A 27,018-nucleotide genomic window follows, 5' to 3' on the forward strand; every position below is an offset into this window, starting at 1 on the left:
CCTGTCTCATACCGTGTCTTCATAGACAAGATACTGCTTTTGTTTATTCCCTCTGCATCCCTTGGTTGATTTTGTTTGTATTTTACTTTACCTTCATTCATCCTTTCAGTATTTTAATGTTTTATAATCTGTCTTTGTCTGTTGTCTGTCTCTCTCTAGCTCTCTCTGTCTCACGCTCTCTCTCCCTCTCTCTTGCTTCCTTTCTGTCTCTCTCTCCCTTTCTTTCTGTCTTTCTCTATCTCTCTATCGCTCTCTCTCTCTTGCTCCCTCCCTTGCTCTCTCTCTGTCTCTGTCTCTCTCTCTCCTCTGTCTATCGTTCTCTGTCCGTCTCTCTCCCTCCCCTCTCTCTCTCTCTCTCTCTCTCTCTCTCTCTCTCTCTCTCTCTCTCTCTCTCTCTGTCTCTCTCTCTGTCTCTCTCTGTCTGTCTCCTTGCTGAACCACAACAGTGCCCCACTGATCCTAATCCAGGGGACTTTTGGAATGGAGAGGAAGAGGGGATAAAGATCAGAGAAGATGAAAAGGAGAAGGAGTAAGGCAGGGGGTTGATGTAGTTGCCAATAAGACAGCTACCGTCAAAACAAGGGAGGGAGGTGGAGGTGTGAGGTGTGTGTGTGTGTGTGTGTGTGGGGGGGGGGGGGGTGGTAGGTGTCGTCCCTGAGCTTTAAATGTGACAAAATTAAGAAATAAAGATGTAGAGAACAGATATTAGGGAGAAAGTGCCGCATGGTTATTATTAAACTCAATGACACGCCACCAATTACAGTTTGCTCTAGCTATGGCATTGGCAGTAGCATTGTCAGTTGGCTGTGACCTATTTTTCGGGGGGGAACAATGTTTTTGCTCAAAGCTTTCATTAGTTAGAGAAATTTTCAAGACTGAAATAGTGATCACATGGACACATTTAACGCAATCATGTTGTGTGACTCCTCTTGGAGGCATGCCAACGCATCAATTGGAGTGTGACACACATAGGGAAATGTAGACCATTGTGCTGCAGGGGCATGTGGCGGTCTCTTCGGCGAAATGATATATCCAATCTTGACTCATTGGGTTTGGCGCTAAATTCTGTGTTTTTCTTCTTTCTTCTTCAGGTCAGAAGAATAGTTAAACGACAGAAGTGTATCCTTGCTGAAAAACACATTCTTCATTTTAGTCTGAAAAATGACAATGCAACACAATTTTTTTTGTTTATGTAGGGCAACATGACATAATTACACGCACACACACGCACACACACACACACACACACACATACAAACACACACACACACACACACTCACACAAACACACACACACACACACACACACAAACACACACACACACACACACACACACACACACACACACACACACACACACACACACACACACACACACACACACATACACACACACACACACGTGTAGATGAAGACAAACACTTGCACAGTACATATATTCATGCCCATGTCCTCTAACTACCTCTTAACAGTGGAGCAAAGAACCAGTTACCATGGCGACTGCAGTGTCAGCTAACCTACTTTTGCATGCACGTCGAACATTGGTCGAGAGGTGTGGGCTATACGTAAATGAGAACATATATACACAGACATACGTATAGAGACACAGAGACACGTGCATTCAAAAACCAAGGTCTGCCAAAGGGTGAAGGAATGATGACATTCTGTGAAATATGCAAGGAAATAACCACTACCAGGCGCTTCGGTATTATGATCAGATGTTGGTTACTTTCTTTTAGAATATTATAGTTTATTGTATGAACATACTACAATGAGCTACAAATGTGTATTATTCCGAAACACCTTAAGCTTGTTGCTTTTGTGTTCCCAAAGGAAAAATCTGGTTTTATGTCACCGTGGTTTTTAATTTTGGATTTGCAGTACATTGATTTGCAACTGTTTTGCAGAGGTGTCCCATTATTGACCAATCCAGTCCTGATCAAATATTTATTACTGCTGTGGTATAAAGATGTATGTGTACATATATATATATAAATATATATATATATATATATATATATATATATATATATATAAATATATAAATATATATATAAATATATATATATATATATATAGATGTTTGTTGCTCAAACATTTATGGGCCCTTCGATTTCCTCTGCATTTTTAATCGCTTCTTTGGTGCTTATTCTCTATATTTTTTCATTTTTCCAAACATACCATGAATAACATTATATATATGTATATATAAGGTTATTCATCTTTCATTATTTCTACATAGTGACGTTTCAGCTGCTGCCAGTTGTCCTTGGACTTTACTCAAGGTTTATAACTTGTGTGTCCAACTTGAGTGTCCAACTAGAAATGCCAGCAGTAGCCTCCCACATCTACATCTTAATCTTGACATTGTTATATCCAGTAGCGCTTTACAATAAGGTTAAATTTTTAACAATTTATACACTATTAATTCACATTATTAACTGAAGTAATAAGCATTACCCTAAAGTAAATTAACAGTTAACTAATGGTATTGTAATAATTTACTAATGGTATTCATGTTAATAAGGGTAGCATGAATAACCATAACCCTTAGTAAAGGTAATGGCGTTCATCTAACTAAGGTATACATTATTCCCTAACCCTAACCCCTTTGCTAATGCCACATAATTTAACTTACCACTGCATTAACCAATGCTCATTAGTTGCTATGTTGTTTATTCTAAACTGTTAACGTCTATCCTTTGTGGAGGAAATCAAAGAGAAAACAAATGCTGCTGGTTCTAATGGAATAAGGGGTAGCCTTTCAGTTTTTTTGTCATCATTGTTGTCCTTTGATTCTCATTCATTTGATGTGGAGAATAACAGGAGGCAGATGACTCACTCCAGTCATAACAAAGTGTGTGCATATGAGCAACAGAGGAAGAGAGAGAGAGAATATGTTTGGAAAAATGAGAAAAAGATAGAGAATAAGCACCAAAGAAGCGGAAAAAAAGGCAGAGGAATCGAAGGGCCCATAAATGTTCGAGCACGCGCACTTCCTTGAGGTTTTGAAATCGCAGTGCACAAACATCTTCTCCACATACACACATACAAGTACACACTTCAACACGAGTACACACACGCAGGGTTTATTTGTGGTGTTTATGGTATCCCTTTCGGAAAACAAGCAGACCAATTACAGGCCTCTTAAGATGCAACAATGGGAATGCATTCACAGTTACACTGCAGTTTATGTTGGGTCCCTTGCTCAGACATATTCTATTATGAATTCAGGCTCACAAGTTGTTGTTTTTTAACCACTTCTTGTTCTTTCGCTTCTGTCTTTGTGGCACTACAACAATTACTGCAAAATAGGTGTTATGCTGTTGGAAAAAAAACTATGCACCACAGCCACCTACTTAGCACCTTATTTATCTGTACGTCTCTAACTGTGCTAGCTTATTTCTTTCATCGTGGGTGGTGTGCAAAGGCCCCGTACTCTCTTTCCCAGGAAGGCGTCAATTCATACACACACAGACACAACACAGACAGATACACACAACACACACACGCATTGGCGCACAAACACACACACAGACATATACACACACCTTCAAACACACACAACACGCATGCTTGTGTAAACACACACACACACACACACAAACACACACACACACACACACACACACACACACACACACACATAAATCCCCTAGGCGGCTGCTATAAGGCTTGTGCAACATTATGCTTCATTATTTCAGTAAGGTCAAATCCTAAGTAAATGTAAATAGACTTATAGGCAACTTATAGGCAAATTAAATTCTGAATGGCTCGCAGTAGAAACCCTATGACAGAACAATATCACCCATAATGATAAATAATTTTTTGATTGATAATGGCACAATTACTACCTTTTCCATTCCTATTCTGCTATACTTCCGCTATACTTATACAAGCCCTTTGGGATAGTTAGTGCCTCCGCCTTGCATTCCGTCACTATTGGGACCTGATAATGACAGGTTACACCATTATTGCAAGCCTGCAGCGACACACACACACACACACACACACACACACACACACACACACACACCGTACACACGCACCCTACACGCACACACACACACACACTTGCATTCTTATTGTTTATTCTATTATGTGTGGATAATTCCAGAAAATGTAAACCCATATTTACATTCTCCTTAATCCTTACCTTAGACAATATTGGTTTTATAGCAATTACCCATATGCATTGAGGTTGATGGTAGCAGATTTCTTCTGATAAATAGGAACTTAATAGTAAACCCGTTCTTTGCGCCGTTCTGCCAGCAGGCGTCTCCAGAAGCTCCCTTTCTTCTCAGTATCAAAGAGCTCGAAAGCTCGACCACCTCGACTAAAATATTTTGGCAAGATTTGTATTTTTGCTGGCTTAATTGTTGAATCAATCAATTGATTAGACATATTGATTTTATTACTTCGACACTTCTCACATTGATTATAGCCATCCGATTCAGTTTCTTTGAAGAGCTTACCATGAAAAGACGAAATTGGTGAAACAGCACATCAGATCATAAGCTTGATGTTATGCTGCCATTAGGCTTATCCAATTCAAACTTTTGTCGTTGCCCATATTCCATAATTAGGTCTATAACATTAACTATATCTCCCTTTATAACATTTAACAAAAAGCAAGCTTTAGTTTAATAAGTTAAATTAAAAAACATGATATCCTTATAGTATATTATACACGTAAAATAGCGACCCTTTATCTTTCTTTTAAGGGTGGGGGGGGGGGGGGGAGAGAGAGCCTGCCTGAAAAGCTGCCGATACATGTGATTTTATCGAACTGCCTTTGTAGTCGTTGTGGTACATTAGCTATAAATCCCTATCTATTCATCTATAATATCTTTCCATGTCGCCCTCTCTCTCTCTGTATCTATCCCCCTGTCTCCCTTTAGCTCGATCACTCTCTGCTCTCCTCTTCGTTGTTCCGCCGCTCCGTTTATGTTACGAGCGCGCGCCGACGCTGATGGTCGCGCGGGTGATGAGAGCGTGACCTCACCGCATTCTGCACAGCTGCGCGAGGAGGGAGGAGGAGGCACCGATCACACAGTAGAGGAGTATTTGCCTGGCGCGCGGGGGACTACTCCGGCTCTCTGGACTCGCTGTTCGCTGTCTCGCACTCGACTCCCCCCCCCCCCCCCCCCCCCCCCCCCCCAATCCCACCACCCCCGGTTCTCCTCTCAGAATGTTCTCGCTGTACTCTCACACATTTATACACGGAAACTAATCCTCGGAGCGGAGTGCCCGACAATACTAGCCCAAATGATCACTCTCTCCGCCGAAATGGACGAGTCGTCGTCGCTGCTGGATCTGCTGGAGTGCTCGGTGTGTCTGGAGCGCTTGGACACCACGGCGAAAGTGTTGCCGTGCCAGCACACCTTCTGCCGGCGCTGTCTGGAGAACATACTCAGCTCCAGGAACGAGCTCCGCTGCCCAGAATGTCGTATCTTGGTGGACTGCGGGGTGGACGACCTCCCGGCCAACATCCTCTTGGTCCGGCTCCTTGACGGCATCAAGCAGCGGCCACTGCGAGGGAATGGTGCGGGCGGTAGGCAGTCTCTGCCCGGGGGCTCGCTGCAGTTATACGCTGCCGGGATCTCTGCTTCGCCCCCCGGCACCGGAATCAGAGAATTGCCCTTAGCCACAAGGAACTCGCCCATTAAGGTTTGTGCTGTTTCTTTGATCTATTGTTTGTTGTGTTGTTTTTTCTCTCACAATGGTTGAAAGATTTGCACTAAATGACGTCCTGCTCAAGGATGGCACTAAATTTCGTCCTTTTTCGAAAGTAGTCAACGTAAGATCATCGAAAGGATCGGCAAACTACAAAAAAATAAGAACTTAGTGCAGGCAGTGCGGCTATCGACGGTAGCAGAGTAGGCTATATATCACCTTTACGAGTTAAAGACGCAGAGTGGGGGAGAGGGAGAGAGAGAGAGAGAGAGAGAGCATCACCTGTCGGCCCTTGTTATCTGTGTTGCTATGGTCATTGTTTTCCCTGTGATCTGTAAACCATTGCTCTGCAGTGATGCATGTTGTTGACGTTAAGCGATGGGAGAGACAGCTCATGTAGAGAACGATTCAGAGATTGCGCTCGCTGTGTTGCCAACGGATGATGACAGGTGCTGTTATAGCAGGTATTGACGATGAAGATCGGCGCAGCTAGTTACTCACCCTCCAACAACATTGTATTTCGAGACCGTGGCTAGCTTGTAACAGCACAATTAACGAAGACTGACGTTTTATTCGGTTACTTTCTGTAACGGGAACTTCAGTGGCCGTAGACTCATTAAATAGGTAGCCATTGATCGAATCGCTGGTCAGCAATAGCCTGGAGGTAATTGACACTGAGTGAGCAGTGATTCACTGAGACTGAACAGAAATCCAAAGCGTCGTTCAGTCACACTCAGCTCCAGACTGAGTTCCAGTCCAATTGCAATTCTGTGCAATACAGATTCCCCTTACAGACGGCCGCGCAGTGACGGTGGACATACAAAGTTATGGTTAGATCTATTCATTACAATATGTTTCTATAATTCATACATGGGTATTAAAGTGGTGCTTGAGGCAAGTTGCCCTATAACACAGGCTTTGTGTTAAATAATGCAGCAGGCCTATCCTCCGTATGAGGAGAATGGATCGTGGTCCAAATGATAGAATTGTGACCAAAGAAAATGTTGTGTCTGAGTCACAGTCATAGAATAACCTTATTTACCAATATCCACTCTGGCCGTATTATGGGTAAGGGCTTCTTTGGTGGTCAAAGTAGTATGGGTGATGTAAAATGTAGCACTCGTTTGACTACAAACACACTATGCAAGCATTGCACCCCTCAACCCATAGCCGGACAGTCTGTGTTTGCTTTAGGACCCATTGTCAGAGAAGAACTTCTGTACACATACCCCCTGACTGCCGGTGAACACACACACACACACACACACACACACACACACACACACACACACACACACACATGTATACACACACACACACACACACACAGGTCAGCTCACCATATGCCCTTCCCCCTTGTCTCATCTTCCCCTCATCAGCCGTGTCTCCTCCACTCCGCTCTCCCTTGGGACACGATCCCACTGGATTCATTGGCTGAAACGGGTGTGTTTGTGTGTGTGCATGATGGGTGCAAGGGAGAGAGGGACAGAGAGCACTGGCCCCTACAAATGTGTGCAATGTAAGAGGATTTGGGGAAAGGGGGACCTTAAAACAAAGCCATCGGTCACGTTTACCCATCCTTATAGTGGCCTAGGCTGTTATCCAGCAAGGTTGTATCGTCTGTCATTGCTGATATGAGGGAATCAATGGGATGGTGTGTGTCTGTGTGTGTGTGTGTGTGTGTGTGTGTGTGTGTGTGTGTGTGTGTGTGTGTGTGTGTGTGTGTGTGTGTGTGTGTGTGTGTGTGTGTGTGTGTGTGTGCACCTTGAGTTCACGGATGTACTGATATTCTGAGTCAGCCGAGAGGTTCTTGCATTTCCAAACACACACACACACACACACACACACACACACACACAGTGGTTTCTGCATGACTGACCAGTGTAGTACCCTCTGAACAATCGCTAATCAATGCTCAGTAACCCACATGGTTTCCCCCCTGAAGGACGAGATCCTCGGTACTGAGCATGCACATAGGTGTGAGGCTGTCGCCTGAGCAGCAACCGTCATGGCTGATGGGTCAGGCCGATGTGGAAAGGCATGGGGATGTCCTCCTCTGAATGGCTGCTCCATGCATCAATGTCAAAAAGATTGTGATTGAGAAAAAACTCAACAAATGATGTGTCGATTCACAAAGTCGATGGTTAATTTCTTAATTCAGACTGTAATCCCGGCTGTGGTTAAGTACACCAACATTCAGGTACATGTCTGCACTGACTGGCAGCTTTATTGCCTGCACAATCAGGCCTCTCCCCTTTTAGTGAGTGAGCGCTTGTTGAGGCAATGTTGGGAAACCTGGACGAAAAGTCGACAAAGGAATGAAAACGCTAGTGAGGAGGAGGCACCGTGAGGCAAGGTCGCCGTATTTTGATAACTGCTTCTTTCACTATTCGGAGGTCCCACGGGACAAAATGCTATTTCCTTTGTGTTTTTCCTGTGAAGAAAGCATGACATCACTCATACCTTTGATGTTCCCCTCATACCTGTAGTTACTTGTAGTAACCGTGGCAACGCCTAAGGTTACAGTGGCAATGTATAGCTGTGACGAGTCAGGGCGCCTTTCATCTGAGGACACTTTGCTCATCCTTGCCGTGTGCGTGTCCGTGTGTCCGTGTGTCTGTGTGTGTGTGTGTGTGTGTGTGTGTGTGTGTGTGTGTGTGTGTGTGTGTGTGTGTGTGTGTGTGTGTGTGTGTGTGTGTGTGTGAAAGATGGGTGCAGACTCAAAGGGGAAATGGCCGGTTTGGAATCCCTGTAATCATCTTCTTTTTTTGACCTGCGTTTTTGACACTCACTCACCCACACCCTAACCCACACAGAGTCACAATATGACAGGGAGATCTCCTGCTTTATGGAGTAGGTGGCTCCGTACTAAATTATGAATCAAACATCCTGAACCAAACGTCCCATAATGAATATCCATGTATTATGTTAAAAGAAACAAATCACATTTGGTTTGGCAACAGTGCGCAGATTATTAGCATTTTAATGGAAATCGCGAATTTGACCTCTGCAGTTAATTAATCATGGAAGGTCACAATTTATGGCAATTATAATTCATTTTACAAATTACTTTATACATTTTTTCATCAAATTACCAACTTGTTGTTTACTGTTGCAACACAGCAATTGCTTATATGTATAGGGTAGGTGCCACTGATCTATCGTGCAACGTGATTCTTATTCATATAGTCCTAATCGTTCAGCCCTAGTGCCCAGTACCAAGCACTGGTAGCCTCTGGTACAGCGAGGCGTCCGCTCCTCTCTGCGACTCCACACCACCATTCTCCTCTTACGCGGTGCTTGTATCAGACAGTAGTACGGGGGCTCAGGTGGCAGACGCCTATTAAAGTTTCATGACCGCTCTTTTATTCCTGGGGAAGAGAGAGAGCGAGATGGCCCCAGAGGATAAGGGCTTGCAACAACACTCCACCATACGACCTAATATACACACGGTCGCGGGACGCACACACACACATCTTTGCATGCACGCACAGACACACGCACTCACGCAAACACTCACATTTGCAAGACATGCTCACATGCACATGCATACGCACAAACCTGCTCATACACGTCACACACAGAGCATACAACAATTGGACTGCCATCTTTTAATGAATGGCATGCCAAAAACTGCACCACGTAGTACATTGTTCTCACTCGACATATTGGTGCACGTATAAGAATGAGTAAAAACACATAGACAAACGCTCAACCATTTTTTAACACTGAAGACAGCTCATCTCTGGCTGTGAACAAGCTCCCACCCTTTAGCTAAAGAAACCACACACACACACACACACACACACACACACACACACACACACACACACACACACACACACACACACACACACACACACACACCCATTAATACTGAATGTAAGGATGTCCCCTGTTTGCCCCCACACTGGCTCACATTGTGTGTTTGAACCAAACACTTTGGGCTACGAATGAAGATATGATATGTGCGTCTCCCTGTGTGGCATTCCGAGTGTTTGTTTGCATGTTCCAAATGCACATTTACAAAGGCATGCGCCCATGCTTTACATTAAATTGGAGAACTCAAACTATAGAAAGAAAGATGAACATTGAGAATAACAATACCCAATCCACTCCTGTCAGTGTAAGCCAGGCCCAGTGTATGGTCCATCCTGTTCAGTGTTCCTCATTTTTCATTATCGGTTCTACCTCTCAATCCTCAACCCAACCGTATGTTCAATGAAATGTCCATCTACGCCAACGCACTGTTCTTTGCGAGTTCCTTGCATCCAAACTACACGGAAACAGCTTTCCTTTGATGGGTTCGTTGTCCTACATGTGTTTCTGCTTCTGAGATGAATACACTGATAATGTTCCCCCTTGTTGAAACGTTTTAATCGTATCAAAAGGAGGTCTTTGCGTTGTTTGTCATGCTGATCGACTGTCGCACTCCAGTGGCTTTTAATCGCGTGGCGAGAGCCTGCGCTCTGCAGGGCTGTGACGGATAGATGGAAAGATGATAGGATTTGCAGAGATAAATAGGGGAGAGGGTTAATAGTTGGGCAGAGAATGGGAAGTCTCGTGTGTGTGTGTGTGTGTGTGTGTGTGTGTGTGTGTGTGTGTGTGTGTGTGTGTGTGTGTGTGTGTGTACGGCCAGCGATTAGGCCTAAAAGGGTGTTAAGACTTAAACAAGCTTTCTGGGCTCAGGTCTATTCCCTTAGGTTTATGGGGGGAATCCTACCAGGCCCATCCCCCAACACACACACACACACACACACACACACACACACACACACACACACACACACACACACACACACACACACACACACACACACACACACACACACACAGGATGGGTTCAGGGTTAACCCCCTTTCTCCCACCTCTCATGCCCCATTGTTACTATGGAGATGAGGCTGAGGTACCACATTCTCTGCAGGCTGCTAATCAAGGCGACACATCACAGAAGGGTATGAATCATGCATGCTCCACAACGCGCACTTCAGCTCGTCTGTCGTCCCAAAAAAAGCTGAACTATTTTATGAAGCGCTAAATGCCCAGAATAAAAGCGCTTCAAGTGATCCATTAGATTTTTTGTCGCAGTATCAATTTGTTTCTTTGTGAGATGAATTTGGAACAGCGTTCGTTTTTATGCCCTGTGTCGCAAAGCTGCCGCAGCCTCTCCGTGTGTGATCAAAAATATTAACCGTATTATGTGTTTAATGAGTGGTTTCGTACACGTTGTCAACCTAAATCGTAGTATTTGACGCATGTAACATTTTCGACAAAACCAGAACATATTCCTAAATCTGAAACTTCAGATAATGACTTCAGATGATTCTCATGAATAAATCAAATTTAGCAGCTAACTAGCTCCACAACCATAGTTATTGTAGGTTTACACACACCCCTTACTAGCGGTGTTAGATACTCAGATTTCTCTGTGTGGGCCTTTTTTTTGTGGAATCCATACTCTGGACGGTTCGGACTGACCAGCATCACAAAAGAAACAATAACAGAGACGCCACACGCAGTACACAAGCCACTGAATACAGCGTGTACAGTTTAATTTACACAATGATTTGAATTAGTGTTGACACAGTGTGGACATTTTCAAATTGGTGGATGTTCGACTGATCATTTTTTTTCTTTTAATTTCTTAAGCGGTTCAATTTGTTAAAACCAACGTGTTATTTTAGTAATGCATCTTGCACTTATACAGCATCTCGGATCCATCCTCATCGGTCCTAGTCCGACTCGGTAACGGCCAAGCTTTAATGTAGCCTATTATTTGACACACAGTAAGTGTGAAGTATCAGAGTATAAGGTGGTTTGAACATTGTGCAAAGTTTGGACAAGATTGCATGGCAAGGCAAGCACTATTTAAGAGAAATGACACAAACAATGTTGTGGGTGACCGATTGCCAGAAACAGAAAAAAGATCATAATTAATTGCCATTCAACGATGCTATATTAACTACTTTTTTCCATCTCCATCGCCAATGTCCTCCATATTTTCATTGACGGAGTCCCCCTCACCAGCAGAACTGTGAAAAATGTCGATCTAGAGACTTAAAAGTTGCATGTCCTCTGATATGTCTGTCCTGACTGAGTTTGAGTTGCAGGAAATCTGATTTTTATCTGTTTTAGGGCCACATAGAATAGTCGCCCAAATTAGACGTGAAAAGGTCAGATTCCATGTGATTTGTGCTGTTCTCATTGTTGTGAAAAAATGTGGGCCAGTCTCGCTGGCAGTATGAATGAGGCCACAGAGAGCCCTAACTGCACACTTCATTTGCATATCTTTGCATATTGGATTATGGTAGGTTGGATCTATTGGTCACAATTTACACATTGTATGCTTGAGTGCACATCACCAAGTGCACAGCAATGTTAAACACAATGGTACGTACATGTTGAAACCACACCCTGGTTGTGAGTTCTGTGCAAAATAACAACCTGTTTCTACAGGTGTCACCGAGATGACAGATGTGTGTGTGTGTGTGTGTGTGAATGCATGCTTGTGTGTGATGAGAGGGGCTGTTTCACATATCCCAGTGCCTTTTGTCCCCTGAAAAGTGAAAGAATGAGGACTCCTTGTCAAAGCCCCCCTGTGTACCTGGCAGCGGGACAGAATATTTCCTGTAAAAAAAGAGGACGCGCACAACCACACGCCAACACATACACAATCACCATCATACGCTAGAGTATTGTGTGGAAACATGGCAGAGCCGACAACTCTCCTGTCTTCGCCGACCTGCTGTTCAATCTCAAAGGCAGCTTGCCTAAGACCCAAGCATTCAACTCACTCTCATCCCGTCTGATAGTTTTTTCCTCCAGAAAATGCATTTTTTGATGCAATGGCAACCACTGAAAACTCACATTGAACGTGTATTCCACAAGTGGCTCTGTGTGAAGAAAAATGGTCACAAAGCAAACAAATCCCACTCCAATAGCACATTACAGAAAACGGTGTAGAGGGAAAACACATTGTCCGGCCTGCTCATTTCACTCGCCACTCTTGTAGCTGGGCCATTCTGCTGAACTGATGGCACAGGTTTACTGGACACCGCTTGTGGTTTAGACATCAAGCCTTTTGAGAGTTTCAATACTCAAGATGAGGAGGCCCTACTGAAAGCTTTGTGATCCTATTGTCTGTCTGGTCTACCTTCCTGGAGTTAGAAGCAGATCAGTGTGTGTTTACAGAAGGGGGATAACACACGTGCATTAACGAATAACACTGGCCATTATCACCAAAGCTCAGGGGCAGCCATGGCCATCTCTGGTGAAACACTGGTTTATTAACACCTAACACGCTGCTGAAATATGGTGCAAAGTGGTGTCATTTACCACAAACTGCCATACCCCCACCACCACCACCTGGCACACAAGATGTTCTTTACTCTTGGATGGAAGAACATCACAGGTTATTTTGGGACACGCTTTGTCCATGGCTGCAATTCATCTGTGATCAGCTTTCTCTTCCAGAACACTCTGACGTCTGTGTCCAATCATCTGCTGCTGACTGTCTGGGAAGCAAGAGAGCTGGAAGATTATGTGTGTGTGTCTGCATGTGTGTAGGTGCTCCATTGTAACTGTGTTAATGTAATTGCGTTTGTGGCCGAATCTTGGTGTGTATGTTTCACTGTGAGTCGTGTGAATGTGTTCTTGTAGTGAGTTATATGTTGGGGGGGGGGGGGGGGGGGGGAGGAGAGAGAGAGAGAGAGAGAGAGAGAGAGAGAGAGAGAGAGAGAGAGAGAGAGAGAGAGAGAGAGAGAGAGAGAGAGAGAGAGAGAGAGAGAGAGAGAGAGAGAGAGAGACCACATGACTGGCCGAGGAAGAGAGGAGGGAACATGCAAGTGTGTGTGTGTGTGTGTGTGTGTATCATGTTGATATGGGTCTGAGGGGAAAGTTGGAAGGGAATACGCATTCTCCCGGAAAACTAAATACCTGCGGCCATTTATATAGTGGTGGCTTGGCTTTGAGGACACTGTGTTTATAAGATGATGGGGTCTGTGTGTGTGTGTGTGTGTGTCAGTGTATGTGTGCGCGTGTGTAAGAAAGAGGGTCCAGGTGCATCTAGCTGCTGATTATTATGTGAGCTGAGAGAAGAAGTGACAGTGTAACAAAGTGAGAAGGGAAACCCTTTATATTACATTGCACTGAAACCATATCGCAGTAGGTGGGAGGACTATATTTAGGACAATGTCAAACGTATAGGAACCCACTGTTCAACATTAGGACCACAGAGCTGCATTCTGATGTCCGAGCACTGTCAGTGTTTTGCTGTAGCAAAACCCATGGCAAAGTTAAACCAGTGGTCGTCATGACGCAGCCTTTGTCCAGTGGTCCACTATTCTTACCGTATAGGAAATGAAGTGCAACCATCTTCGAGGGCCTTTTGTGTATTGTCAGCGGTGCAACTGTCTGTTTGAACCTGCCCTTGTGCAACCTTATGCATGCGTGGGTTGTGCTGCAAATGGCATGGCTCATGGTGATGCACTCCGTACCACTATGCTGTATCCATAGCGGAATGAGCCCAATGTCCATAATCATGTAGCTCATGATGTGCCCCACCGGGGTCGGCGTGCTGCGGTGTTGACCATTCAGGAAGAGAGGACACCTGAAGCACAAACTCACACTGCGGCCCTGGGAGAACTGAATTAAAAAGCCATTCGCCTTCCTCACTTGTCTGTAATTGCCTATCTTTTCTCCGGGGCTGCTGTGTGTGTGTATATGCGTGTGTGTGTGTGTGTGTGTGTGTGCGTGTACGTGTCTGTGCATGCAATTTGATCCATCAGCTCTTTGAGCATGTCTGTCATATAGGGTTTTTATGTGTGAGCGTGCGTGTGTGGGTTTGTGTGTATGTGTGCATATGTGTGTGGGTTTGTGTGTGTGTGTGTGTGTGTGCGAAGATGGAAGGCCCATCATCTTTAGCTCCACTCCACACTTCTGTTCCAGGAAGCAAGCGATGCCCATGATTATTTTGCCGTAAATTATAGCTGCGATCAATCTCCCTTACCCCTCTATGGGTGTTCTCCTGCTCTCTCTCTCTCTCTCTCTCTCGCTCTCTCTCTCTCGCTCTCGCTCTTGCTCTCGCTCTCTCGCTCTCGCTCTCTCCCCGTCTCTTTCTCTCTCTCTCTCTCTCTATCTCCCTGTCTCTCTTGCTCTCTCCCTGTCTCTCTCCCTGTCTCTCTCTCTCTCTCCCCTGTCTCTCTCCCTGTCTCTCTCTCTCTCTCTCCCTCTGTATTTCTCTCTCTCTCTGTCCCTCTCCCCGTCTCTCTCTCTCTCTCCATCTCCCTCTCTCTATCCTATCCCACTCCTCACAATGTCATTTTCCCCATCTATCCCTGTCTATCCACCTCTCATTTCTCATTATGTCTCCTGGCCTAAGCCTCAATCACACCTCCTCCCAGGGCTCCTTTTGAGTGCCCGCCCTCTCCATCCTCCTCATTCTATCCCTCTCCATGCTATACACTGTAGTGATTGTATACCAACAGGAACCATGTCATTTTACAATCCAAAGATAATCAGAATGATCCTGAAGAATATAAGGCTATTTTAGTCATTGATTATTGGAAGTATTAGTAATAATAGTAGTAATGGGGTTGTTTTCGTGCTATAATATAGTGTTTGGAATTCATTGTTGTATAACATTCCATTTGCACACTTTGCACGTTGTTTTCTTGTGAATCTGTAAAGTAGTCTTTGTGGTTGTGGTTCAAATTGTTTATCCTATTACTTGTTACATATGAGATTCCCATACTTTTCATAGTCCCACACTTGCCTTTTTACCAATACAAATCTGAAACACAAGTGCACAAGCGTGTGTTCAAGAGCACCATGTGTGCTCTTGAATTGGTTCTGAAAAAAATAAATAACTGTCAGTTTTCTGTTTGCAAAAGCTGGTACTAAAATAGGAGGAATTGATTGCCACTATTTCTACACCCAAGTCGGTTTAAGGTGAGCTGAGGTTCAGTGGGACGAACAAGGCAGCAAACTGTGCCAAACTAGAGGAGAACAATTTCAATATTTTCATAGTGTGAGGGAAAACCGCCACGCATATCCGTCACAAGCCACACAATATATTTCCGACACCCACGGATCTCTAACACAAACCCAACACGGTTGTGACTCCCAGCAGTGTGTTTCTCCTGTTTACGTCAACCTTGTGAGGACGACTTACCTGTTACATTTGAAGGCGTCGCGTGCAGGCGGCAGAGCCAGTGGAAGGGAAAGGTTGGTGTCTGTCTGCTCACACATAAACAGGCAGGAGGCTTTCAGTCTTTGATAAGAGTAATTCATTTGCGGTAACGTCAAATTCCTGCAGTTTCGGATAAGTATCTGAAGAAAAGAAAACGCAACACTTTTGTACAATCAGCTCTACGTAGCCTGTCTTTGTGTCGCTTTGATCTAATTATTTTGCTTGAATATTCAGTTTTTTTTAATTTTATTTTCAACCTCGCTACTAGTCATCTATTCACAATTAAATGTGGAAAATGTAAAAAAATAAAAAATATATATCAATTACAGTTAAGAGTTATTTTGTGTTTAAAGATTGCAAAGGAGGTCATCACTCGTGTGAAGAATAGTCAGAATGCGCTGCTTAATCCATATTATATAATCTGTTGGACATTTGATTTCTGGTATTAAAGGTGCTGTAGGTTAAGAGTCACTTAAATGCTATTGTGTGTAATTTGTTAGAAATGCCATAGCCATCATAAGCTATTAGTGAGTGAAATTCACTTTGAAACGTGAAATGCATCTATTTGGAGTTGACTGCCTCTCTATAAGCCAATTTAGATCTTTAGCTCCCAGCTACTTTCCGACCAATCTGGGCATCTCTTCCCTGATTGGTTAAGCGAATCCACCTTGACAATAAGAGAATGCAACATTTCACAATGGCAAAGAAACCTAGCGGCAGAGATGTTGGGGGCGTTTTTTCAGGGTTGTTTCATTTCAAAATCTTGCTCTCCTTTGCTTGGATTCCAGGTCTTGAAAGGTTTCTACACCACACGCAAAAATACCCCAAAAGTGTCCACGTAACTAAACTGTTGATCGCGCTGCAAATGGCCTAGTTACTAGGTTACGACGACGCTTCCAAGAATAGTTGGGTCCCAATGGACAGCAGGGCCGGTGATGAGATAAAAAAGCATGCGGTGGCATGGGCCTTTTTTTTATGCATCGCCACCGTTTTGGTGCAGCTTGCGGGTGCAAAGAGAGGCATGAAAATGGAGCATTGATGAAGCAGGATGGGGGCTGGTGGGGCTGAGCTGCAGGAGAGACGTTTGCAAGTGCTCGCACGTGAACCATACTTTTCACCGCTTCCTCAGTGCTTTTCTCTCTCTCTCTCTCTCTCTCTTGCTCTCTTGTCTCTTTCTCTCACTTTCTTCCTAGCCTTGTCTTTTTCCTTTGTCCTGTCAGCTAATTTGTTGCTTTTGTTGCTTCTTTTCCCCCCCCCATCTTCGTTTTGTGAGTGTGTGTTCTCGGTGTGTGTGTTTTGATGTGGTTGTCTCTGTGTGTGTGTTTTGAATTGTGCGTGTGTGTGTGTGTATGTGTGTGTGTGTGTGTGTTTTGATGTGGATGTCTCAGTGTGTGTGTTGTGATGTGAGAGTGTGTGAGTGTGTGTGCGTATGCATGTGTTTTGATGTGTGTGCGTGTCTGCCTGCTCTGTGCTCTCTTTCTCCTCTTTCCTTTTCTCCTGCTGGTTTTCCGCGATACTACACTTCTCCCTAATATCTGCTGAATTCAGCTGCCACACTCACACACAAAAGGAGCCCGTGAAAAGAAATGATGTCAGCAAGCAAGGCGGTCCATTCTCCTGTTCTGTATAATGTGCTGTGATCTTTGCGTTTATTAAAGAGAAATCTCTCCCGTCACACCTTTTCAGTCACACTCACACACACTTCTACCAGCTATTTTGTATTTGCCAGGAAATGGAATTCTACACGGACGTTGTTCCCTGTGATGTGACGTCCCAGATAAGTCAGTCACGTCCCTTGGTGCCTGCACCTCCCCCCCCCCCCATCTCCCCACCATTACCCGCTCCCACATGCAAAACAACACACGTATAGGGTTTTATAATGCCATACACTACGGGGCGATATAATGAAACACACTCTTTGTGCTGCTGGCCTGCTGAACTCCTATACACACACACAACCTTTTGGACTCGTAGTATAGGGAAAGCAATAGAGTAGGTCTCGCTGGTGCAATATATTTATTTGTTCAATCAACTGGTTTTGTACGTGTAAGAACTTTTGGAGTCCCGAGTTGCTGCACTTGCACGTTATCCCAAAATCTGCTTTGGCAGCGGCTTAGCTGCTCTTGCGATTGGATCTGGTTGTTGTGATTGCTTTGGCTTTTTTTAACGTCTGTTTGGATGTGGCATTTTACATTTTTTATGATTTGCTTGATAGCCGTAATGTTTCCATTCCTGTCTGCGATTTTCGCTCTTGATCTGTGAGGCACTTGTTTGTTGTTCTCCGTAGCTGTCCAAATATAAAATGCTGGTTCTGTTACTCTCTGTTTGATTGAGAAGAACCAAGCCATGTTGAACTGATGTTCAGTTCCCCAGCTGACTTGTGAACCGCTGTATAATTCAATACATGTATCTGACCCACAATAGCGTTGAACACACCAATTGGAATGGTTTGCATCAGAAATATCACATTATTTATGATGTTTGATTTTTCTTCTTCCCTCACACTTTTTCTTTAACTTCTGCCTTACATCTCATATTTTTGGCAATTCTGTTTCGATTTTTTATTGAAATAAAATACAATAAAGTTGTCCAATAGTTTCACTCAAAGTATTCTCAGCATGTTTTGGTAAATTCTGAAATGGTTTTCGCTTCTAGAGACCGACAGTGGCTTCAGTGTAAACAGACTGACAGTGAATCGATGAACAGAAGAAATGTTTAGTTGCACTCTCCCTTATCTACTGATGTTGTAGCCATCGCCCTGGGCATTTGGGGGCATCTAATCCCTGATTGCCAACACACACAGCTCAGTTTTTCATTCCTCAAGCCTCCATGCTATCGACGCTAGAGATGTACTGAGTTTGAATGCCCAAAATAATCAATCGATCTTCACGTCAGGGGTTACTTCCATTTCATTCCCTTTGACGTTACAAGTGTGTGTCACGTGTGTTTTAATAATATGAAAGTAAAATGGGTTGTGACATATTGGCAGCATCCAATGAGTTGAAGGTTTTCTTCTACTCGGAAAGACAGTGATCTGAATACCAACATACAGTACACTCTAAAATCACATTCACGCATAATGCAAGTATAATAGGTTAATACAATGCAATCAATTTGTGTGGCTACAAAAGGAAAAACAAACACACACAACCACACACACAGGCTACGTAGAGCTGATTGTTAAGTGTTGTCTAATAACAGATGGCAGTGTATTCAGCTGGATACAATCCAACTGAATACACTGCTTGTGTGTGGGCTTGTGTCTGTGTGTGTGTGCGTGTGTCTGTATGTGTGTGTGGCTGTAGTGTGAGGCATAATTTCTCTGTGAATACGTAGTCTATAAAGGAATATAGGTCCCATGACTGTTTCAACCTTGATATATTGCTGTTGTGTGTGTGTGTGTGTGTGTGTGTGTGTGTGTGTGTGTGTGTGTGTGTGTGTGTGTGTGTGTGTGTGTGTGTGTGTGTGTGTGTGTGTGTGTGTGTGTGTGTGTGTGCAAGAGGGGTAGAGACAGGTGGGCCGGTCAGATCTGTGCTGGCAGGTGTTCGCTCCTCTCTAAGTGGCATCTAAGACATCTGTCCGTCTCTCTGACACGGTCCCAAAGGACCACAGAACAATGTAGCTGTGCATTAACACCCTTAACAGAAAGAATTGAACCCACAACTCGAGTCTATTTCTCACTGGGTAAACTCCTCCACCTGGCGAACCGGGACAAAAATAAGTGGACTGTGCTGCTCACTCTCACAGTCTATTGGCCGTGCGGTTTCCCAGCAATTACCCATGTTACCTTTTTGTAGGTCAACCTTGACATTGCACAGGCCGTGACTGTTGGACAAGCTTCCTAAAGCATTGTAACCTTTTTTATCTTTCTTTGAATGACTCAATGCTCATATTCACAGATGCCACACAGGAAAAAAGACGTGAGGTGATGATGGCAGCAGATTTGTTAATATCTTTCAATATCTCAAAAGTGTATTTGTTATGGTAATGAATATGACTCACTGCCACGGCCTACATTTGCTACACACAATGGAAATATAGACACCAGTTGACATCCAGGCCTCGATAAAAAACGGAATAAGTCACTTGACTCGGTCTCGCTGTAGGCCTTTGTACAAGTCGGTTACTATTCCCCCTCCACCAGCTCTCTGCCTTCCCTTCTGAAGGGTCTTTGAGCAAGCAGCCAACAACCTCTCCCAAACCCACCATCTGCAGCTGTACTGTACTACACGGTCTCCGTAAACAAGACTCCAAGTGAACTCAACTCGGCTTGGACCGCCCTGAACTAAGACATAACCAGATTGTTGGGGCTGATATATATGAAAGAGAGTAAGCAAACTGGAAAGTAGGCTGAAGATAAATGGTATCTCTCGTGTCGGTTATTAGTATGATTTTTGTTCGCCGTTTAATATATGCGGTGCCACCACACTTGAACAGCCAAGAGGGAAAAAAGAAATAGACTTTGGGCTTCCCCATTTTCCACCCGGGTAGATGCTTAACAACTGTACTACGCGAGCACCGAGAGTCGGAGCAGCGGAAGCGGCGATCTTTTCAATCTCTGCTAATCTCCATGTCTTTTCACTTGGATTCACTCCCGCCGTTATGAAAAGGTGCACCTTTTGTCTGAGCGAGAACAAGGAGGAGAGCTCTGTTAATGAGTCTGAGCCACACTGTGGACAGATGGAGAGACAGATGTGTGTGTGTGTGTGTGTGTGTGTGTGTGTGTGTGTGTTTGTGCTTGTGCGTGCATGTGTGCCCTCAGTCTGCAAAGTATCCTGGCTAGTGGTTTTTATTTCCCAAAACCTTGTGGTTTCCATAATTGCCCACACACACACACACACACACACACACACACACACACACACACACACACACACACACACACACACACACACACACACACACACACACACACAACTCCCCCCCCCCCCAACAATAAATAAATAACCCTGAGCCTTTCTCCAACACACCCACACACTGTTTCATATATACACATAATTATAGTTGCATACACTGAATAACAGAATCCATAGCACGCCACGATTCCCAAGAACACACATCGACACTTCAAGCAAGGAACACACAACTAATCTCAAGAAGTGGGACAAACATGGTTTATATACAGTATATACCTGTATATACCTGTAAAACAGTTAGCTATCGTGTAGCATGAGTGTGTATACCATAACGGCGCTTGGCTTCATTTTGATGATGGAACATATTCAAAGCTAAAATCAGGCCGTCTCAGTTTCTCTGTGTTTTGTGGGTGTGGGTGTGTGTGTGTATATTTGTCTGTGTGTGCATGGGAAGTTTTGATTACAGGTGCAGAAGAGTCTAGCGGCCATTCACAAAGAAAACATCATTGTTATGGAAGTGTTACCTCCGACTTCCTGACCTACAATTATGGTTTTGCCTTAACTGTATGCCCACTATATTTTTTGGAGTGGGAGGGAGGGAGAGAGACGCACAGAGTGAGAGGGAGGGAGAAAGAGGCAGGGAGAGAGAGGGAGAGAGAGAGAGAAAAAGAAGGACGGAGAGAGGGAGGGAGAGAGAGAGAGAGAGAGAAAAAGAAGGAGGGAGAGAGAGAGAAATAGGAAGGAGGAGAGGGAGAGAGAGGGAAAGAGGGAGTGAGAGAGAATGGGAGTAAGGGAGAGGGAGGGAAAGAGAGAGATATTTGGCTGTGTGACCTCAACTCCCCCTGTTTGTCTCTCTCAGGGACGCTACAGTTGCTCTCAGCTGTCCCACGTAAGTGCTGTCATTGAGCAGCTGCGGCTGACTGATGACATCAGCACAGAAAGAAACTGCCTGAACTCACACCCAGTCAAAAGGCACACTTGGCCCACACACACACACACACACACACACACACACACACACACACACACACACACACACACACACACACACACACAACCCCACACACAACCACATCCACACAGTTGTGTCTCCATGAATGTGGTCTCAAATACACAGAGGACAAATAAACATGCGTGTATATCAGCTGTGTCTTGCCAAAGCTTGGATACACACACACACACACATACACACACACACACACACTCCCACACAGACTTGGCCTTCTTGATTCAGGATGTGGAGTGCTTAAATACGATCACACACACAAGCACGCAAACACACACACTGTGGTGGCGATCTGCATCCCTCCTCCCCGTTCACAACTGCACTGCACCGTGAGAAGCAGTGATTCAACATCTTCCAGGGGCAGGGTCATCGTGGCTTGTTGATCTTTCCTTTTGCCTCTACAGTGCTTTGCCCAAACACGTGCAAACACTTATTGGAGAAAAACAAGGGTGTTTGAACGCATTTTGCCCTTTGTGTTTGTGCATTCGTCCTTTCTATTGGGAAATTGGTTTGCGGGAAAGGTTTTGTGTTGTTTTTGCAGCAAGGGGATTGTATGTGGTATCACATTTAGTGGAAGTGTGTTGCATAAATATGAGTAAAAGCACATACTTGACGATATGTATTTCCTGCCAGTTCTAAATAAGTATTTTTTTTTCTTATTTTTTCCCTATGATTTCCGAGCCTTATATAATTGATCTGTGTTTGTATGCGTAACATCTTGCATATGTTGCAGCATTTCCATTCCTGTGATAGATGCATAGCAAAGGACTTTCGTCACACAACAACCCACATTCATAAGGCCCGGAACGTGTCCCTTATGGACGGGATTACATCGTCAAATCAAAAGACAGACAATAGCCCTCCCAGATGTGTTCTTTAAAGCCAAACCAAAAAAGCCTTTCCACTTCTCCTGTTGTCCTCTAATTTCAGCCAATTCTGAATTTTCTCGGTCCCTCGTGCAAGGCATCCAAAAGCTACCCCTGCACTATTCAGCGGTAAAATATGTTGGATATTTATGAGATCCAGATTAGGTGTGTTTGTGTGTGTGTCTGGTGTGTGTGTGTGTGTGTGTGTCTTTGTCTGCGCGCACGCTGCTATGTGGACAAATACAAATGTACACAGTTGGACAGTGTGTGTGTGTGTGTGTAATGGGGTTGTGTTTGGATCTGGCTGGGGATTTAGCCGTGAACGTGTCCGTGCTGTGAGGGATTCACCCCTCTCACCGTGCTGATTGGAAACTGAACCGGCGTGTTGGGCCGGCCAAGCAGCCATCTGCTTCCTCCATCTGGGAGGGTGCGTGTGTGTGTGTGTGTGTGTGTGTGTGTGTGTGTGTGTGTGTGTGTGTGTGTGTGTGTGGTGGCTGCTCCTTGCTTCTCTTTTCTCCCCATTACACTCTTCTTTCCTCTATTGTGTGTGTGTGTGTGTGTGGCTATGGTTTGTGTGTGTGTGTGGGTATGGTTTGTGTGTGTGTGTGTGTGTGTGTGTGTGTGTGTGTGTGTGTGTGTGTGTGTGTGTGTGTGTGTGTGTGTGTGTGTGTGTGTGTGTGTGATGTTTCGTGGCTGACGAGAATGACAGCGGAGAAAGGTAGCTGGCAGACCAGACGTCAGACCAGACAAGCTTGCTTGGCCGTCAAGAGGCAGGCGGGCATACGGTGAGGGTGCCCCTCCCCCAGCCTGACACACCCCCACCCAACAGCTGCACGCTTGGATTGCAAGACTCCCCGGCACCAACGGGGGCGAGAGGGAGAAAGGGAGAGGGGGAGAGGGGAGAGGGAGAATTATTCCCATGAATTGATGGGAGGGATAATGCGGCAGTAGATAAAAAAAACAAAACAAGAGGGCCGGTATCAGGATGGCTTTTCTCTCTATCTTCTTCCATGAATGAGCCGTTATTTAACCCACTGGGGCTCTGTGACACGCTGCCCCAGCAGCAATGCCAGCTCAAGAACTCCACAAGAAGTATGCGGCAAGAGGTTGCGGAGCACGACCCCAGCCCTGTACATTGATCATACATTGTGCCTCCACCTGTGAGTTACAACACCATAGCCCCTTTTTCAACTGGCTGCTTAGCTGGACTGCAACTCAAAGCCACAACTGGAGACCAATACGAATTGTAGGCAGCATGACCAGCCAAACTATACCGGCTTGCTGTGTTGTTGAGGGTCATAAATAAAGTTGGAGTCTGTTTGTATGGAGAGTAGGTGATATAACAATTATGTAGTTAAGTTAATGTTTAACAAACACTTTTAATGTATCTATGAGATGTATGTTACTTCATCCCGCCATGTACGTTCAGTTCAGTGCCGTTAAGATTAAGCTGTTTTTTTATATTTACAATAACCATAGCTGTACAGATCTGGTGTTATTTAGTTCTACAGAAAACTCTTTGATAATTGTTGCGTTTTACCTTGGTAATAACTGGCTGATAAGACAAGTTCAAGTTTCCTTACTGGATGGTTAAACGAGTTGCAATGCCTTTGCATTATGCAATCATTTGCATTATCTCTATAATGCTCTATAAACATTTGTTGAGGACCAGGCAATATCATGAAAAGTGTTTATTCTTAAGCTAACTGGATTTCCCTCTAGCGAGCTTCAGTCAATTACATGTGTATGCTCGCATGCACGCACGCACATACACACACATCTCTATGATGTGTGTGTATGTAAGACATGTTTACATTTTTAACAGTACACAGTATAAATATTAAACACATAGTTTACACATATAATATTCAGCATAACAGCCTTTTTAGTTAAAACAGAAATACTGAATAGTGAACTACTACCAACTATTATCTCAAAAACATTTGGATATTAACAGCAAAATGTCCCGATCGCAGCACTTTGTGCACAGGTTTGGAGTACAGTACTGTGCTTGCTTTGCTGAAGCCAACTCATATTACACTGTACAGTACACCACATTCCCTTTGAGGCACCAACGCGGTCCCAATTACTGTGCCACGCGACGAGGAGAACGCTTAAAACGAATCGCGTCCTCAGTTAAAACGGAGGGAAGGGCCTGATTAGGTCCTTCAATCCTCTGGTGGGTTCCTCTCGGGATACGCGCGCGCTGGGAGGAAGAACGATGCAAAGAGTGTGGAGGAAAAAAGGCAAAAAACAACATCAAAACCTTAGCCTTTCTTCTCATGGTTCCCAAAACTGTACTCTGTAGAGACTAAATTACATCTCATGCCCCCCCAGCACCACCTCCAACACCATCTCATCAAGCTGCGAGAGAAGTGTGCTAACATCCACTGCAATTCTTCAAATGTGCAAATACCGTGAATATTTTATAGTCGTATATATAATTCAGTCTGCCCCCCCCCCCCACCCTTATAATGTTTTATGCATCTTCTTGGGCATTTGGTAGAATATTTGTGTTTGTTACTGATAGCTATCCCTCTCGCGTCTCTTATGGCCTCACTGAGGAATGGTGTGTGTGTGAACGTGTGTTTTTGCGTTTGGATGTGGGTCTGCATGTGTTTCTGCAGATGCATAGCATGCAGCTGAATACAGTATGGAGACAAACATACTGGTGATACTGTTATTAGATACTGAACGCAAGGGTCGGTTTATACAATATAATGAAGAACATCTCCAATGGAGATTATAACCTCATATAAACCTCATATAAACAATCAAATCCCCACTCAGATCATCAGATCAATTCTCGGCACTATCACTAGTAGACGTTGGATTGAGTCCCTAATGGAAATTTGAAAAGGTAAGAAAAACACACACAGCGTATGGTCTGGCCGAAACAAAGAGCAGAAGGCACAATGTGTCTTGAACCCCAAGCATTGCAATCAGCATTACCCAGCGGCTGCCTTTGTTGTGCTCCCCCCAGAGTATTCCATTGACTTGGAAGTGGGAAGATTGAATTGATGGCGAACATAACTCAGTTAGTCTGTCAGCTCGTCAGGCAGTGTCTTCCACCTAATCCACCGCAGCCTGTGGCACACCAGGTCACCGCGACAGGGGGATAGCCAGTCTGTCTCTCTGTCTGCCTCTGTGGCTCTGTCTCTGTCTGTCTCATGCGCTCTCTCTCTCTTTCTCTCGTTGTCTTTTTCTTTTCTCTCTCTGTGTCTCTGTCTCTGTTGTCTCACCCTCTCACTCTATTTCCTCTCCTTCTCTTTTTCCTTTCTCTCTGTGTGTCTCTTTCTCTGCCGTCTCACACTCTTGCGCTGTCTTTCTCTCCTTTTTAGCTTTTCCCCATTTCTCTCTCTGTCTGTCCCTCTCGCTCTCTGTCTCTCTCGCGCTCTCTCTCTCACGCTCTCTCACCCTGTCTCCCTGTCTCACATACACACTAGGGTTCATGTTTGCTTGACCAATTTTAGGAGGCTTAAAAGTAATTCAATGAGGATTCTACTCCTTGGGGTATTTTACGTGACCTATTGATTCTGGCCACAGCACTGTTCCGCGTCCAAGCATTACTGAGGTTCCGCACGGCCTTTAGGTGAGTCATGAATAAATATTTCCAAGTCCAAGCCAAAGCTGAACTTGCTTGCTTGCAGTTAAGTAATGCCGCATTTATGAAAATGCCCATCAAATATGATGGTTGGATGTCATTTATTGGGACATAATTGTAGCTTAAAACAACATGTGCATTTTTGCAGGCAGGATTTTAGTTAGATTTATCTAGCTAAAAGATATGTGAATGTACAGAGCCATTGGTGTTTAAGGTTTTGATGTTGTATTGAGCCTTTCTGCATGGCTCTAGAGAAGAGATCTTCAACAGGGGGTCCGTGGCCCCTAGAGGCTCCGCAGAGTTACTGCCGGGGTTCACATAATTTTTATTTGATCCCAAAACATTTTTATCAGAACAATTAAAATATGTACTTTTTAAAGATGTATATATATAATGCCATTCTGCCGTTTTAGCATGACCCTATAGGCCACAATACACATTCATATTGGGACGGTTTAATAAGCTACACAATTTTGTACAATGTATGATAGGGGTCCCTTCACCGTGTCAGTATCAGCCAAGAGGTCCTTGGCCTGAGAAACGTCCAAGGCCTCTTCTCTCGAGTGATCCACACACGCAAGCGGGCACGCACACACCTGAGACACCTTACATTTCTGAAGGAGAATTAATAAAATATAAGAAGTTCCTACACCTCGCCCTCAAAGAAAGACGAAGGGTGATGGGATAAAAGAGCAGAGATCCGGAATACCACATCCTCAGAGGTTGAGAGAGACTGGGAAAGGAGAAATGGTAGGACATTGAAATCCATCTCTCTCACTCACCATCTCACCCACTCACTCACTCACTCATTCGCTCACAA

At 44.4% G+C, this 27,018-nt stretch overlaps 1 protein-coding gene across 1 annotated transcript in view; it reads left to right on the top strand.

The window, feature by feature from the left end:
* Positions 1–5,250: 5,250 nt before the first annotated feature.
* Positions 5,251–27,018, top strand: part of LOC307073864 (E3 ubiquitin-protein ligase SH3RF3-like) — a gene marked incomplete at its 3' end in the record, with an annotated part of 57,200 nt that continues 35,432 nt past the window's right edge. Inside the window, exon 1 of the mRNA XM_079733823.1 lies at positions 5,251–5,671. Coding sequence (XP_079589949.1) covers positions 5,270–5,671 — 402 coding nt within the window. The 5' untranslated portion in view covers positions 5,251–5,269. The remainder of the gene's footprint in view (positions 5,672–27,018) is intronic.

This window comes from Pollachius pollachius (assembly GCF_949987615.1).
Source record: "Pollachius pollachius genome assembly, chromosome: 3".
NCBI lineage: Eukaryota > Metazoa > Chordata > Actinopteri > Gadiformes > Gadidae > Pollachius > Pollachius pollachius.